At 33.1% G+C, this 18,184-nt stretch overlaps 1 protein-coding gene across 1 annotated transcript; it reads left to right on the forward strand.

The window, feature by feature from the left end:
- LOC120166825 (serine/threonine-protein phosphatase PP1-like) lies at window positions 1-8,944 on the forward strand. The gene is made up of 5 exons (XM_039176017.1): window positions 1-175; window positions 5,518-5,757; window positions 7,097-7,656; window positions 7,980-8,203; window positions 8,595-8,944. Exons 1-5 carry the CDS (start codon window positions 1-3, stop codon window positions 8,623-8,625), a joined length of 1,230 nt encoding a protein of 409 aa, XP_039031948.1. The 3' UTR covers window positions 8,626-8,944.
- The last annotated feature ends 9,240 nt before the right edge of the window (window positions 8,945-18,184 follow it).

Consider the following 18,184-nt stretch of genomic DNA (forward strand, 5'->3'; position numbering starts at 1 on the left):
ATGGAAAATGAGATTAAGAAGAGGAAAATGGTAGATAAAGTTGATTTGTTGGCGAGTCCAATCGTTTCTTGGACCTTTTCAGAGAGTTCTCTCGGCTTCTATAACGACATTCGTTTTTGGAGAGGGATGACTGGAAAGGAAGTGCGATCGTCGAAAGAAAAGGGGAAAGGAACAAGTGAAAAATACACTAAGCTATTATCTTCTTCTTCCCCGTGAAAGTTCTTTCCTCAATAGCCAAAGGCAAGACTTCATCTAGCTAGCTTTTCAATTCATTTTTGGTTTGTTCTTAAAACCTTGAGTGTTATAGAGGCTTAAGGAAGGGTTAAAGAGGATTAAAACTAAGAGATGAATGTTTTATTTGAGATTTAAGTAAATGGGTTTTTGAATGATATGTTGGAATATGAGTTTTTATTGAGGTTTACTAGTATATTTGACTTGTCAAAGAAGTAAATAAGAGATTAGAACATTGGTTGTGATTAAAAACATGTTAGAAAAAGTAGTATGATTCTTAGTTTGAGATGTTCTTTGGAGTTTTTGGATTTTATAAGAAGCTAAATGAAGGAAAGTTAGTTGGGATAAGTAAAGAAGAGTTTAATAGTATTGTTGGAGGTAAAATCAAGGGGATTTAATCAAATTTATGAAAACTTTGTGCTAAAAAATGGAAAATATGGGTAGGGGTATCGGTATTGGAAGAACAGTACCGATACTATAGGTTTAAATTTAAAGAATTACGATGAACAGTATCGATACTGTTGCAATTAGTATCTTTACTGCTATGGGTGTCGATGCTACAAGAAAGATATCGATACCATAGATTCCAAAATGTAGAAATGGTATCGATACTGAAATGGAGTATCAGTACCATAATATAGAAGTATCGATACCATGGTAGGGGTACCGATACTATTGAACCTGAAATTGTAAGATAGGCTGAAATTGTAATAGAAATTGAAAATAATAGTACTTTTGAGTATTATTAAAGTATAAATGTTAGAGAGTATACTAACATTGGTATGGTATGTGTACTTAATGAATGCTTGTGTAGATCATAACCAAGCTCCCGAGTCAAATAAGAAAAAGGGAAAGGATAAAGTTGTCTAGTAGTTGGATATCATTACAACATACTAGGGAGGCATATTAGGTGAGTGCATTTATTGTAGTTATATGGGATGAAGAAGACTCGTAAAGAGTCAATCTCCAATGTTTTGATTTAATGTATGTTTTATATTAATTGATATATTTTTATAATGTGTATGGAAATAATATTATGAATAAATTTAGAGTATGAACTGCTCTATAATGTAAAACGGTGCATTTCTGGAAGAAAGGTGTCATTAATGCAAGTTAGATGAAAAATGATGCATTTTTGGCAGAAAGATGCCATTAATGCAAGTTAAGTGCCTAACGATGCATTTTTAGCAAAAAGGTGTCATTAATGCAAGTTAGATGAAAAATGGAGCATTTTTGGCATAAAGGTGTCACTAATGCAAGTTAAGTGCCTAACTGTGCATTTTTGGGAGAAATGTGACATTAATGCAAGTTAGATGAAAAATGGTGCATTTTTTGCAGAACAGTACCACTAATGCAAGTTAAGTGCCTAACGGTGCATTTTTGACAGAAAGGTGCCACTAATGACAGTTAAATGCATAATGGTGCATTTCGGCATAAAAGGTGCCACTCATGGTAATTATAAAAGATAATTGACTATTTGGCACTTTGGGTGCAATATATGTACATCACTTTCTCATTTAGCATACATAGTGCAAATAAATAATAATTGGGAAAATATACAAAAAAATAGGTATGATGGGCATACTAAGAATAATTTTGATGATTGTATGAAAGAAATTTGGTTTAATTGTTAATGATTGATCTGATCCTTATGGAATATGCGAGTTAGTTCGTAATCAAATAGCCATGATTTACTTATGTATAAATTGTAGTTCATTTACATTATTATGACTCACTAAGTAAATTCTTAACGTGTGTTGATTTCACATGTAGGTAAAAGCAAAGACTTATCAGAGTAAGGAGTACAACAGAGAACATCAATCCAAGGTTGACTAATCAGTAACTATAGTACAATCAGGTATTCTTTTAATAATTAGATGACATGTATATGAATTTAAGAAAAATGTTTTGTAATGTATTTATGTTATAACTTTGTAATATGTTACAACGAATGTTTTATCTTATATTAAAATGGTTTTGTTTTTTTTTTAATTCGAAACAAACTTTTATGGGTTTACAAATAAGAAAAATGTTTTTAAAAGTCATGTGACACTTGTGTACAGGAACATACACTGGGAATGGGTGTTACATGAGGAGACCTCATGTACAATCTAATCTCTAACCCTTATTCGTAGTATCTATTTATAGGGATAAATACTTGATTACAAAGGAAACTAAATAAAGTATAAATATACTTTAATAAAGTTTTCTACTTTTATTCAAACTAGATTTGTTATTTTCCCAAATTAATTTGTTCAATTTTGAAAAACTTTAACAAATCTCCACATTGATACAAATTCTGAAAGTGTGAAGGTTTCGAGACAAAACATCCAAATTTGATGAGATACCCAAACTCAATAAAAACAATTCTTCACTTCAATGAACAACGTCTCCACCTTGAGAACATACTCTCAACTTTTTCCACGAAATCCTTAGAGGGGTATTTTTCAACAATGATTGTTAATTGAATCCAAAACTTGCCAAACTTGGATTTAGTCTTCACATCAGTAAGAACATCATAAGTTCTAACTTTGCTTACAACTTGTTCACTACAAGCAATGTCATGCACATCAATGGCAATTCTATTGTTTCCGTTATCCTCATGTAACTAAATTTTATTCTTCTCGAATATGTTATGCCAACAGAACTGAACTCTATTTTTCTTCTCAAATCCGCAATGCCCACGAAGTATAATATTTTTCTGCTCCCAAAATCATCACGATTGTTTTGTTCAACACAAAATTCTCCTTTGCCACAAAGAAAAAAATAATAGATTATCTTCTACAATTGTTGAACCCTGCAGAATATAAAATTTGACAATCTTTCTCTATTCATCAAAATAAGATAGCTCTTACAAGTTTTCGTACCTCTACTTTTCACAGCGTTAATGGTGTTGCGATCCAACAACGAAATTTCATACTTCAAATATATCATTATCGTGATCGAGTCAAACAACCCAGACGCTTTGATACCAATTTTTTAGAATATAACTACATGCATAGTGATCGCCCAATAAAATAGACATCAAGATTTTATGTGAAAAAATCTTTCGAAAAAAGCCACGGGCAGAAGAGGAGAAAATTTACTCATGTCAAGAGAAGAAGAATACAAGAGGAGTCCTCATGGACAACTAATCTCTAACTCTAATCCTTAGTATCTATTTATATGGATATATACTTGATTACAAATGAAACTAAATAAAGTATAAATCTACTTTAATAAAGTTATATACTTTTAATCAAACAATGTTTACTACTTTTAATCAAAGTAGGTTTATTGCTTTACCAAATTAATTTATGTCACTTTGAATTCGAGTCAAACTTTAACAACATAAATAAATATCATTTTATATATTTAGTATTAATATAATATTCAAATATTATTTAAAACAATATTTAATATGTTAAAATATATTTATGAATATTTAATAGTATTAGTATTTTATAAAAATAATAAATAGTACTCATTGTATTAATAATTTATTATATACTAATTTATAAATATATAATTTTATATCTTTATATTGATTATAGTTTAAAATATATTGGCACGAACAAGCTACTCTAGTGGTTAAAGAGACGATTGGTATCTTTAGAGATTCTAGGTTCAAGCACCATAGATTGTAAGGGTAATTGTGCTTTTATTGTTAAATAGTTGAGAATTTACAACATATATTATCATATAATCGCTCTAAATTAATAATATATATTATATATATATATATATAAAATATATATATATATATATATATATATATATATATATATATTTTGTCAACCGTTAAATAAGAAATGAGTTTGGCCATGTTCCTTCTGGAGACATTTTGTATCAAAATAAAAGGAATTATAAATATTAAAGATTAAATCTATTGATTTTTAAACTAAAATTAAATTCATCGAATGGATAAATATAAAAAATTAAATTATTATTATTACATATACTTTTTTAACTTTGACATTATCTATTAACGGCTGAGTTTAATAATTTAATGAAAAAAGAATTTAATAATCGAAATAAACTAGTCTTATAACTTAGTACTTAAGGGTGAATAAAACTCTCCTTCACTTGAATGATTTGAAAATTTTTAAATTCAATTCAAGTTGTAAAATAGAATTTGAATAACTTAAAATTTTAGTAATTACTGTATTGATTTTCAAGTTTAAGTTGAGCACCTTGACTCTGTATGATATATGTTTATCACATATAAATTGTATATGGTTATAAAAAATTGTTTAAATTAAAATAAATAATATCATAATATTATAAATATTCACAATTAAATTTAAACTAAAACTCGAATAACTCAACTCGATTTAAAAAAATTCAAATAAAATTTGAGTTATAAAATAAGATTTGTCAATTTAAATAACTTAAATTTTTTAACTCAACTCGACTAGACTCGATTAAATGTTCATCCCTGTAACGACTATTTGGATAATTGATCCTAAACATATTTTTTAGTTTAGCCTAAAATATTAAAATTTTCATTTTATATAGACCAATTGGATGATCCTAATGGCTAAAGTATGTATTATTCTCTCTCAATGTTAAGTACGATCAATTATGTTTCTAAAATGTGATGTAATAATTAAAAAAAATATAAACAAATATGCTTTCGTAATCGGGTAATTGAGACGAGACAGTTCGTGAACTATTTCAGATCGAAACGGTCAAGCTCGATAAATATTCGACTCGAATTCTTAACGAGTTGAAACAAGCTACTTGATACTAGATTCGAAAAGTTTGAGAGCAACTCTAAAAAATAGTATATTAAAATTTTACTTTTTAAAAAATTAAATTATTAATAATATTAATATTTATATGTTAATTTTTTTTAAAAATACAATATAAAGTTTTTATGTAGTTAAAGTTCATATTCGAGTTGGAGTTTGAGCTTCAACAAAGTTAAGTTTAAAGATTTTTTTATTTCAAATCTTTTCGAGCTTCATTTCATTATTTCGAATTTAAGTTGAATTTAAAAATGTTAAACTCTAGAGTTTTCAAACCGAATCGAGTTGAACTTAACAATACTCAAACCCAACTCTACTCGTTTATTGCCATGATAATCACCGAAACTATTAAAAAAATTCATTTACACATATTCCTCTAAATAAGTCAAAATAAGGGTTATAAAAAAGACCTGTAAAAGTCAAAATAAGGGTTATTAAAAGGACTTGTAAAAGAGGTGTAGCACAATATCGGTCCCCAATTCTCTTAAAAACCTATTCGCTGTTTCTCCATGAATCACCGATAAAAACAAACGAAGCCCATTTGAAGAATAACGAGGATCTCTTGTTTCCTGGTCCCGCTTGAGAGAAAGGGTCGTTTGTGTTTTAGGGTTTCTTTTTGATGGACGAAATTTGCTTGATAATATCATAAGGAGGCTGTTGGGGACAAAGAATGGGAGGACTACCAAGCAAGCGCAGTTGACGGAGGCTGAGATAAAGCAGCTTTGTGTTGCCTCCAAAGAGTGCTTTCTTAGTCAGCCTAATCTTCTTGAGCTTGAGGCTCCTATCAAGATTTGTGGTAATCATTAATAATTTAAAGTTTTTATTTTTCTTGTTATGTAAAACTGGTTAATGGTTGTTAATCGATTGTTGCTTTATATTGCGGTAATTTTTCGTAACTTCCTTTCTGGCAATTCTATATTTCTTTTTGTAAGCATTGTATCTGTTAATCTTCAGCTTCTAATTGTAATTAAGTAATTGAGGTGAAATGGTGAATTATGGAAGATACTATTGACTTGATGTAAATGTTATGAAGACACGGAAAGGAAATAATTAGTAAGATTGTAAAGAGCAGTAAATGTAGACCGAAGTGCTTTGGACTTAGATTGTAAGTTGAATTGTTATTGGCATTTGGTAATGCATTATTGGGAGATAAAACCTGAGATACTTTATCGATTCGCCTCCAGCAAGTTTTTGCAGTCCGAGAAGATTATGCTAGTTCCTTATTTGGTTCCCCCAGCTTTTGGAATGTGAGTTTTGCAATTATTTACATTCAGTTTTTGCCTATACTGTAGTCTCATTTTTTAGTAATACAACTCTAGGTTGTTTCTTGGGAAGCGATAACATCATTAATGGATGAAATTTGTGTAAAAATATAGAAATTGTGCATGTCACCAGGACTCAACTATTATAGCTAGTTGTTGACTGTGCCATCAGGAAGTAAAAAGAAATTACATTGCCCTCTGTGGTGGAAAATAATAAAAGCATTTCTGGTAAGTCTAGTTTTTGTTCTCATATCAAGGAGAAGTTAGAACATATTATGAGGAGACTGACGGTCTTCATATGAAGATTCTAAACTGCCAGCATTATGTTAACCCTTAGATGGAGGGCATGGAGCTTGAAATGCTTTGTGCCTGGTTGAATTTAAAGTAAGACTTTAAAGCTGCACTATTATGTTTGTTTATTTGTTTCTTTCCTTAAAACTGGATTTTGCTCCTTATTTCCTATTCATTTCTTTTCTTTTCTTCTCTCTCTTTTTGTTTGTTTGCTTGTTTGCATGTGCGTTGGGGTGGATGTCTAGTAAGTTGTCATCAGTACAGCATATGTCAAAAGGGTTCATTAGAGTTAAGAGTTAAAGTTTCTCCGAAGCTGTTGAGCTCTGTGATTTTTATATTTCACTTTTTGGTGTGTATAAGATCACAGTCTCAATAATTTTAAGGCCTTTTTATTTGGTCCGTAAGGTATGTTTGGTAATTCTTTTACCTTGAAGAGGCTTGGACTTCTACCTGAATTTCATCGAACAGGCTTGGTGTGCATGCTTTGATTTGCTTATATGTAATTTAATTCCTGTTTGTTTAGCAAGTTTTAACAAATTGGGGATGTAATAATCTTCATTCACTTTCATACTATTTTGGCAGGAGATGTTCACGGTCAATTTTCTGATCTTCTACGCTTATTTGAGTATGGAGGATACCCTCCTACTGCAAACTATTTATTCCTAGGTGACTATGTTGATCGTGGCAAGCAGGGCATTGAGACAATTTGCCTTCTCCTTGCATACAAAATCAAATACAAGGAGAATTTTTTTCTCCTTAGAGGCAACCATGAATGTGCATCAATTAACCGTATATATGGTTTCTATGATGAGTGCAAAAGAAGGTTTAATGTTCGTGTCTGGAAGTTGTTTACTGATTGCTTTAACTGCCTTCCAGTTGCTGCACTAATTGATGAGAAGATACTTTGCATGCATGGTGGTTTATCTCCTGAGTTGAAAAAATTGGATCAGATCCAGAAGATTTCTCGGCCTGTTGATGTGCCAGATCAGGGCCTTCTCTGTGATCTTCTTTGGGCTGATCCTGATAAAGATCTTGACGGCTGGGGAGAGAATGATAGGGGTGTTTCATTTACTTTTGGTGCTGATATAGTTTCTGAATTCCTTCAAAAACATGACCTTGATCTCATTTGTCGAGCTCACCAGGTATTGTCGTTTGCATTGACCTTCTGAATTGGCTTACAGCATAGGTGTACGGAAGCTTCCACTTTTTTTGTCTTTCCAAATTTTCATTAATTGATGACATAGAGGAAATTGTGGGAAGCATGTGAAAAATGAAGAATTCAGTACATCAGTATAGATAATATCTTTGCATGTCAGCAGATGCACTTATGTCCACGTTCCTGGAACCTTCGTGTTACTGGCAGAATAATAATATGGGCAGACTTGACTAAATCCTAGTTCTAAAGATATCTGCATCCATGTATTCTTAGTGACTTGTAAATTTTTCTTTTTAATGCTTTGTTTAGGTCGTAGAAGATGGTTATGAGTTCTTTGCAAAGCGACAGTTGGTGACCATATTCTCTGCTCCAAACTACTGCGGGGAATTTGATAATGCAGGTGCCATGATGAGTGTGGATGATAGTTTAACTTGTTCATTTCAGATTCTTAAATCTTTAGAGAAGAAAGGAAAGGGTGGATTCGTTAGCAACAACGCATTCAGACCAGGAACTCCACCTCACAAGGTAAGAAACCTTGGTTACCATGAAGCAATAAATTGAGTCAGTGGAGGATATGTATAACTGCATCCTATTGTTTCTGTGCAACGGATCAATTTTTACCAGTTGACCCTGTGACCTATGTCAGAATATGCCACTGATAAAAAAGAGATTTAATGCTTTCTTTGACATTGATAGCTGCTATGACAACAATTCAACTTAACATGTATTTGTATAGGTTTCTGAACATCCTCTTCCTCGGTTTCAGCTTTTATTTATCCATTTTTGAGAAGACATTTCCTTCCTCTCAGTTTGATTCATTGTAAATGGCTTTCAGTTGATAATTGCAAGTGTTTCTGTCCTGGAGTTTGTTGTTTAATTTTGTGGTGCAAAACAAGTTCTCCCCGTTATCTTTCTCTGTTTCAGGGTGGGAAGAAGGCGGGGAAGCACTGATTGAAACTGTAGAGTTGGTATTCATGAAGAGTCGAAAGTGTATGACTAATATGTTCTTTCTTGCATCCATCGTCGCTGTTCCATTGCTCGAATTCTGATGTCTGGCATGGATATGGATTGATGATTGTAGGATGCAAAGGGAGAAAACTGGAAGGTAAAGTTAGTGGAATTAAATAGGAGAGGAGGTAAGGAGCCCAGTTACCAATTGGAACTCAAAGTTGTTCTTTTCATATGTAAAACTGGAATTCTGATTTCAGTATGTTTAGTTTTTTTAATTCTTGTAGGTAACATAATTTCATTTCATATCCAAACCTTTTTAGCTTCTATTGTGGTTAAAGAGTAGTTGTTCCCTTCCAAATAGTACAAAACAAAGTCAAGTGTACATATTCTATCATCTCATATGAAAATTGGCATGATAGCCTTTATTTTTTAAAAAAAAGTCATTTTAAATTATTTACCAGGATTAATTATTGATTAAATGAAGAAACACATAATCGAGGGAGTTTTTATAGAACTTTGACCAAATTTACAATCTATTAAACTTAATATTTTTAAGGGTATATTACAAATTCATCATTATCTTTACTCTTTTTCTTATTTTGTTTATTGAATTTTAAAAGTTTTCAACTTCTTCATTGAAATTAACACATTGAATTTTTTATTACTTTGTTGTTAAATAGTTAACGGTATTAAAATGAGTGAAAAAAAATCAATGCATTAAATTTAGTGAGAAAATTGTATTAAGTTTAGTAAGAAAATTGAAAAGATTTAAAGAACAATGAATAAAATAAGAGTAAAATTTAATTACTTTCGTAATTTATTCTTTTTTTTAAAGAAATACAATGAGGAGTATTGATTTTTTTCTCATAAGAAATACTACTTTTAAAATATCTTAAATTTTAAGGATTTAATGGTATGGTTTTGATACAACGAAAAGTGATTATTTTACTTAAAAAATTAAGGGTAAACTATATAAGTGGTCATTGATGTTTAAGTAATTATTTGTTTTTTCACTAAAATTTAAAAAATAAATTAATTACAACATTATCAATTTATAACATATCGATTCCTCACTTTTAATAGTTATTATTGTAGTAACTAAATGTTGATTTGACATATTAGTTGACTTTTTGGCATCATTTCACCATGTTCATTGCTCAAAACTCACCTTTTCTCTTCCTCTGTACTCTCTCCATGTCTCTCTCGCTTCTCTCTTCAAAATCACTGTATGAATGTTTGCACTCACTTCTTCTGTCTCTAAACTCATTGAAGATATGTTTCCCCCTTCATGTTACTGATGTTTGAGTAAGGATGCAACAGCAGCCATATCAAGTCCCCCGGCCATGGCTTTGGTGGATAAGAGACTGTTGATCGAAGGAATCGGACTCCCATTTGATCCGAGCAACAACCTTCTCAGATGAATACTATTAGGAGTTTTTGGCTTGCTTTGGACACTTTATTTTGTTTACACTTCTTCAGAGAGGATGAAGATTCTGGGTTGCCGTTTCATTTAGTTGTATGACTTTTTTTCATTTAGTTGTATGATATTCATTGCTATTATCATGATCAAAGGGATCATTTAGTTATACATGTTCATATTTGGCATGTTTCATCCATTGGTGCCTTTGCTTTTTAGCAACTCAATCAATTCATTTAGACAAAGAAAGAAGATAATCCACACTTTGGAGCTACTTTCTGCAATTCTTTGGGTTCAACTATGCTTTCGGACTTTTAGTCCCTGCAATATTTGCATACTTGAAATTTAGTCCATTTACTTAAATTTGAAGAATATTTTAAGTGCAACTGATAACACTTGTAAGTTCAACTATGCTTCTATTCTCTCCTGAATTAAACAAAAAATCAGGCTTTAGAAGTTCAGAATCGAAAAATAGAGTTACATTAATGACATTGTAGCCCGGGTTCGAGTTATCTTGAGTGTCAACTCCATGCAGTTGGAGGAAACATCAACCATTGCTTCTTTGATTCGTACAATAATATGGAAGCCGAAATCGATGTTATGGGTCTTTGATTTCTTGGTTTGCTCTAGAGAGTTTATTTCCCTTTTTATCTGTTTAAGTAATAATTTGTATTAATGTCTATTGGTGACAACTATATCATAATCTTCTTATATGTCAATTCAAGAGCAAAATGACACCTTGTCAACCTTCTCAATCGGGTTAAAGGAAGTTCAATCTTTATGTTTTGTAGCTCATTCACCGTTGATTCTAACTTCAAGTAAAGAGTTGTTGATGTCCTTATTGTTTCGAGCTTTTTTTCCAGGGGAAACCTCTAAACCTTGCGAGAACCTGCAAATTACAAACGTTTGAAGGTCGGCCAACGATTCATGTGGCAATAGATTCATCGGTATGTAGGACAATAAAACTAGAAACAAGAGAAATTAACCTGATTTTCATCTATTAAAGTCAACACCTTTTACGGTTCTCTTTAGAACGAAAGAAGGGAGATGTTTGGAGAATACATCCTTACTTAAACATCAGTAACATGAAGGGAGAAATACATCTTCAATGAGTTTAGAGACGAAAGAAGTGTAACCTTTCATTAAGTAATTTTGGAGAGAGAAGTAAGACAGAAAAGAATAGAGTAAAGATGGAAGAGAAAAGTTGAGTTTTAAGTAACGAGCATGGTCAGTGGCATATGTGTTGTGCCACCCTAAAATGTGAATTTTATTTGATTAATTATTTATTTTATTGATGACGTCTATTTTAGAATTTTATTTGTGCCCATCATATTTAAAAATTTTGTATTGTTAACATATGTGTACCCATCCTAAAATATATTTATGGATTCACGGCTGAGCATGATTAAATGATTCAAAACAAGTCAATTAATGTGTCACATCAATATTTTGTTACTGCAATAACGACTATTAATTACGAGTGACCGATTTGTTATAAATCAATAACATTAGTAACTATTATACCTTTGGGGATTTTTTTGTTGTCATCTAACTTTTGGAGTTTCCTATTGATTATTAATCGTGTGGTGGGATAGGCATGGGTCAGATCGAGCCGGCTTTTTGGTTAACCCGATCCAACTTAAAAATTATACATCTTCCACCCGAACCTGACCCGATATGAAAAATATATACCCTCCACCCGACCCGAATCAAAATAATATATTTATTCTAAAAATATTATTTTTATTCAATAAAAATAATGATTTAATTGAAAAATAATATATAGAGAGACATTATTGTAATTATCTTAAATACAAAGATAAAAATATATGTTTTTCTCGGATTGGGTTAGGTCAGGTCTAATCGGATATTTTTCACCCCAAATCTGATCCCGACCCGACCCGAACATAACTTCTAAAAAATTCAATCCGAACCCAATTTTTTTTAAAGATCCGATCAATCAAGTTAAAATCCATTGAATTTGGATCTCATGCCCATCACTACGTGGTGGGAGGGTTATGCTTGCTGTCTTTATGTTGGAGTTGTTCCATTCCTATATTGCTATACCTCGATTCTCTAAGAGGCAGGCTGACTGGGGCTGCTTATTTGCATGTTAAATATATTTGTTCTTTTAAAGTTTGTTTTCTATCTTCTTAATATTCGATAAAAATATACATTTATTATAATCTGAATAAGTAAAATTTTATTAATTTTTAAAAAATATGAGTGAATATAATCTAACATTTGTACAAAGACTCTTAATCATTAGACAATGAAGAACATTCCTCACGTGGAACTAGAAAACATATTTTAGACTGTCAACTTTAAAGAACATTTAATATGGGTATCAAATGTAGAAATTATATGAAGAATTCTTTTTAAATAGATGAAAATGAATAACTAGTGTTAATTTATGTTTAACGGCGTTAATATTCTTTTAAAAATATATCATTATTTTCTTTTAATGGGTGTCATTAGAAGTTGCCTCCGCAAGTGAGACAAACTTGAGACCTCAATAGATGATAAAAAGTCTTTTAATAATTAAGATCATTTAGTTTATGTGTAAAATTTTACCTTAAATAAAGAAACTACTAAAGAATATGTGAATTAAACTAATCTTCCAAAAAATTTATATTCGAGTATTATGAAAATCAGAGGCGAATTTCCCCATAAATCACCTTTAACTTTTTTATTTTCCTATCAGACACCCTATCAAAAATATTTTCCAATCTAACATCCTCTGTAGAAAGGCGCGACCCATGTACCGCGCTTTACGCTGATGTGGCACAACGTAGGGTAAGGCGCGACACATGCACCGCACCTTACGTTGACGTGGCGCCACGCAGGGTAAGGCGCGGTTCATGGGCTGCGCCTTATGCCACGTAGGGTAAGGCGCAATTCATGGGTCGCGCCTTCTGCTTTAATTCCGCCCCAACCGTCCGTTTACACCCCATCCCACCCTATAAATATCTCTCTTCTCAACCATTTTCACCATACTAAATTCTCTCAAATCCTCTTAAATTCTCTCACAGCTCGTTAAGTTTTATTTATAAGGTATATTTTATTCTATTTAATATTTTATTAGTATTTTATTTAATTATTTAATTATTTTATAGTTATAAAATGGAAGGCGGTTTGTTTCGTTTGGATGAAATCATATATATAGATATTTTGCTGATACGGTAACATTTTTACATTTTAATTTAATTTAAATTATTAGTAATAATTTATTTATTTAATTTTTTATTATTAGTTTATAAATTAATTTTTGTAATTATTAATATTTTTAGGAGAGCGACCATATATTAGATTCTTTTATCCGCAACCTTAAGTTAGCAATAACAACCCGTGTCTGACCATATTTAATCGAGGCTGGATTCGGTTACATAGTTAGATATGAAGGCCATTGTAGGATAGAACTAAACTTGATTTCTGCATTAGTGGGGCGGTGGAGACCGGAGACTCACACATTCCATCTTCCGTGCACAGAGTGCACGATTATGCTGAAGGATATTTCTATGCACTTGGGGCTTCCGGTGGATGAAGATGTGCTTTCAAGGATGGCGCACGGTAACTGAAATTCTTTGTACCAGGAATATCTATGAGGTGTCCCTTGAAAATTTAACAGGGATCGGATTCCGTTAAATTGGTTAGATGCAAATTTCAAGAATTTGAGTGAGGACGCCTCAGAGGATCAAGTTAAAAAGTATGCACGGGCATGCATACTACAGCTGATAGGAGGGTTGTTGATGCCGGATAAATCGTGCAACCAAGTTCACTGTATGTGGTTGCGGCATCTTGGCGATTTTCATCTGGCTGGATCACTGAGTTGGGGCTCGACAGTTTTGGCATTCCTGCATAGGGAGATGTGTCGAGCTACTAATACAGGAAAAATACTATCGGCAGATGTCTCCTTCTGCTGCAGTCTTGGGCATGGTATCGCTTGCCCTTTTAATGTCATGTTGTGAAGAACCCATTCGTATTCCCGCTACTATTTAGGTAATTACAAAACTGATTTCGTATATTAATCATTTTATCCAGTGTATAATAAAAATTATTTCCTTGTATAGGTGATCTATTGACAGGAAAAATTATCGGGATCTACCTGATGAATTAGAAATAATCAGGCTACTAATCGATCAGAAGGCTGACACAGAGGTATGTATTTTAATGTTTGAAAATCTATTTTGTATTACAGTTATATAATTAGATTATTATTTTGATAAGAATTATATATATTTTGTTTTAGTTTGAATGGGCTCCTTATTGTAATGATGATATAAGGATGTGCATCCCACCTGAGTTAAGGGCCCATTAGATGTTTGGATGGTGGTGGTCCCTCTGATCTGTTATGCGATTGTCGAGTGGTACCCCATTGATCCCGTGCTCCGGCAATTCGGTTTTGTACAACCAATTTCGAAAGCACCTCAAAATATGGATCAATTGCATAACACAGATCGAAGCGGTAAGACAAATATAGATTGCCTGGTGAAACATTATGAGTGTGTCATGATATGAGATGATCGACATCGACACATTCCCCATAGAGAACCCATTTATGTTGACCATTTAACGGTTGCAGATGGTTATTATGAGTGGTTCAACAGTAATGGGAAACTGTTTATGCTTTTCGAGGATGCACGAGGATGGAGCATTCATCGACGTCGAAAGAGACGTGCACCGTCACAACCCCATCATCCCTGACTCATGGACAGAGAGCAGGTGCTTCTGGTTTGTCGTCAGCTATAGCACCAAAACTTTCACAACAACCACCGTCTACAACAACGTACACACCGCAGTCATATCAGATGCCACCACCACCTTTTCCTTACCAGATGCCGTCATCGTCACAGAGTTATATGATCCCTCCTGGAGGATATTATGGTTCTATGTTTACAGATCTGACTTAAGGTTCATATGCTGGTTATTTGGCGGGTGCAGCTTCATCACCGATGGCCGCCGCACAGACATCTCCTGTACATTTTTCTCACTCATCGATGTCTGTGTTTTTTGTGTTTTCCCAGTTTTTATGAGTGGTGGTATAGTCAGTCACACACCTCCAGGGTCCTTATTCTATGGAGGTGCTACATCGTCATAAACAAAATATATCTGCTCCTGACGACGACGACGACGATGATGATGGTGATGATGATGATGATAGTGAGGAGTCAGAACCAGTTATACGAAGAAATCCTCCTCGAGACAGATAACCATCGCTCTGCGGAACACATTTGCACCGCAGACATCAATAGTTTATTATATTTTATTATATTTGTATTTACATGTTTGTTGGATTTTCTTTATTTTAATTTTTTTATTTACCATTTAATACTTAATTTATTTTGTTTATTACTTAATTCAAGCAAATAGTGATGATCATTTAGTTCTTTTTAATTGTTTTTATAATAATTATAGTAAATTCATGTATAAAAAATATTTGTCTTTTAAAAGTTTGTTGTATTTAAAATTATATTCAAATACCAAATTGCTATTAGTATGATAAAATTTAATAATTGTGTTTGATAACTTTCTTAAGTTTGTCACTTATTATCTCTTTTATTTTAATCACATATAACGCCAACGTCGAATCCCGTTTTCTTGTATTGTTTTTTAATTAATCAGTGATTATCAAATGACATTAACTTCAAGTAAATGTGAATTAAATTACAAGAACTATTATTTGATAAACAACAACTACATCAGTTCCTCATCAATGGTTACTTGATGACAAAAGAAGTGGACATGTTTTTCTAGTGTGTACTGGGTTTTCTACAATGCCCACATCTTTTGTCTTGTCTAGATGTTTCTCGAATATCCATATCACAATGAATTCGAGTGGATTTTGGTCGACCATAGTCCTTCAATAAAGTCGTATTTGATATAATCAGAACCCAATTATGAACCTCATTATGGTCTTTCTCATTACCTATGTGGGAGAACTCAAATTCGTATACCTTAAACACTTCTGATAGTAGGTATACGGGATCCACAAAACGGTTATAGTCTTGACGGGTATGCGAGCAAGCTGCTATCACATGAGAGCATGGATACTTCAGAGCTTGAAAAAAGCCACAGTCGCACCATCTGTCCCGTAGATTTACTCTTAACGAGTTACCTTCAATCCCTTGAAGAGGTCGCATCATCTCTGTGACACGAAGCAATTCATGTGTTCTAGAGAAACTTGTTACAGACATTCCATTTGATGCATCAATTTTTTGTAGATATGTAACTAATCTAGGGTGATAGACATGACCGCCTTGCATCCATATTTGAGCTTGTCCACCGAGCTTCGCAAAAAGTGCCCCTAAATGAAAATATGTTGTTTTTACCAAAGCCGCTACAGGTAAGTGACGTGCCCCTTTTAAAGTCGAATTGATTGCCTTAGCCAAGTTGGTCGTCATGTGTCCATATCGATATCCACCATCATATGCATTTGCCCACATTTCTTTATTAATGAGGCTGATGTAATCGTATCCTTCCTCGTTCTTCGCCCGCAAATCTTGAAGCCTGGATTCAAATATTTGAGGTAGTAGTTCGTAACCTGAGCATAAAATGTAGAATTACTAACTTTGTTTCTTTAAAAAATGAAAATGATCGAAAGAAAAAAAAACGACAGCAATTTCACTTACCCATGCACACAAGTAATTGACGCTCATCATTCTTCTTGAACCTTCCATGGTAGTTCGCAGCAATGTACCGGATACAATACCTATGTTGGACAAGGGGTGGTTGCCACATTGGACCCAAAGACTTCATTACTGCTTTGATCCCAGCTCCGTGATCTGAAATGACAGATTTTTCCCTCGTGATAATATGTGAACGTAAATTTTGAAGGAAAAAAGCCCAATAATATGTATCTTTTCCTTCAACAAAGGCAAAAGCAACTGGAAGAATATTGCGATTATCATCTTGGACAACTGCCAATAGTAAAACTTGCTTGTATTTTCCATACAAGAAAGTCATGTCGATCTGGACCACAGGCTTACAATATTTCACAACATTAATACACTGTGGGTAAGTCCAAAAAACCTGATAGAATTGGCATCGATCGCAAAGAACTCGATCATTATGGTATGCATGGCAAGTTTGGAAGTCCATAATTGTACCAGGATTCAACTTTCGCACCACCCTAAACCAACTTGGAAGTTTGTTGTAAGATGCATCCCATTCACCATGAAGTTTTTTAAAGGCATTCTGCTTTGTCTTCCATGTTTTTTTGTATGAGACAGAATACACATACTGCAATTGTAAAGATGAAATCAACACAACAATAACTATATGGGAGCTTGCTTTTACTATAGGCATGATGGCTTGGCAGATCACTTCAGTCCAAGTTGGGATGATCTTGGTTGATCCCTCCAGCACAATATGTGTGAGGACCGTTGTATACCGTTAGTTCTCATATATTGTTTTTCCTCTTTCTTTTCGATACACGAACCATCCAATTGTATCCGTTTTCACGTCGGACACAGTGGCAAACATAATTTTCTAGCGTAGAGCGGTTAACTCTGAACTAAACAGAATTACAGATATTATAATTTTTTATAACCATCATCGCTTCGTCTTTGCTTGAAAACTACATGCCTAAATATAACTCACCATTAATTATTGATGAGTTAAATCCATAGTCACCGAGATTAGGCATATCCATAAATTCTGGCCCGTACATTGCACCATAGTCAACTTCATACATGTGTGCTAGAGGTTCAGTTTTTACCACATTTGTGGGAACTTCATCTACATCAGCATCATCACCGGAGTTGAACTGCGGTGATTCTGAGTGAAATAATAGTCTAGTCTAAGCACCATCTACACCTGGCTCACGAAGCGGTTCTTCTGGTGGAGATGAGGGTTCCTCCATGCTCTCTACATTTAGGTCGAAAAGCGTACTACTTGGATGCCTTCCCCTTAAACTAGAAGGCATCTCGACATTGAGATCGAAAAAACTCGTAGTAGAATGCCTCTCCCTAGAGCTTGAAGTCATCTTATCAAATGGAGGATGCACAGATTGTTGCGTCGATGGCATCTCAATATTTAGGTCAAAGAAATTGGAAGATGAATGCCTTCCCCTTGAATTGGATGCGATGTTGCCATACAGATTGTTCGTGGACCCATCTCGGTACAGATCGTAAGGAATTGTTGATGA

This window comes from Hibiscus syriacus, unplaced genomic scaffold (assembly GCF_006381635.1).
Source record: "Hibiscus syriacus cultivar Baekdansim isolate YM2019G1 unplaced genomic scaffold, ASM638163v2 tig00111648_pilon, whole genome shotgun sequence".
Lineage (NCBI taxonomy): Eukaryota > Viridiplantae > Streptophyta > Magnoliopsida > Malvales > Malvaceae > Hibiscus > Hibiscus syriacus.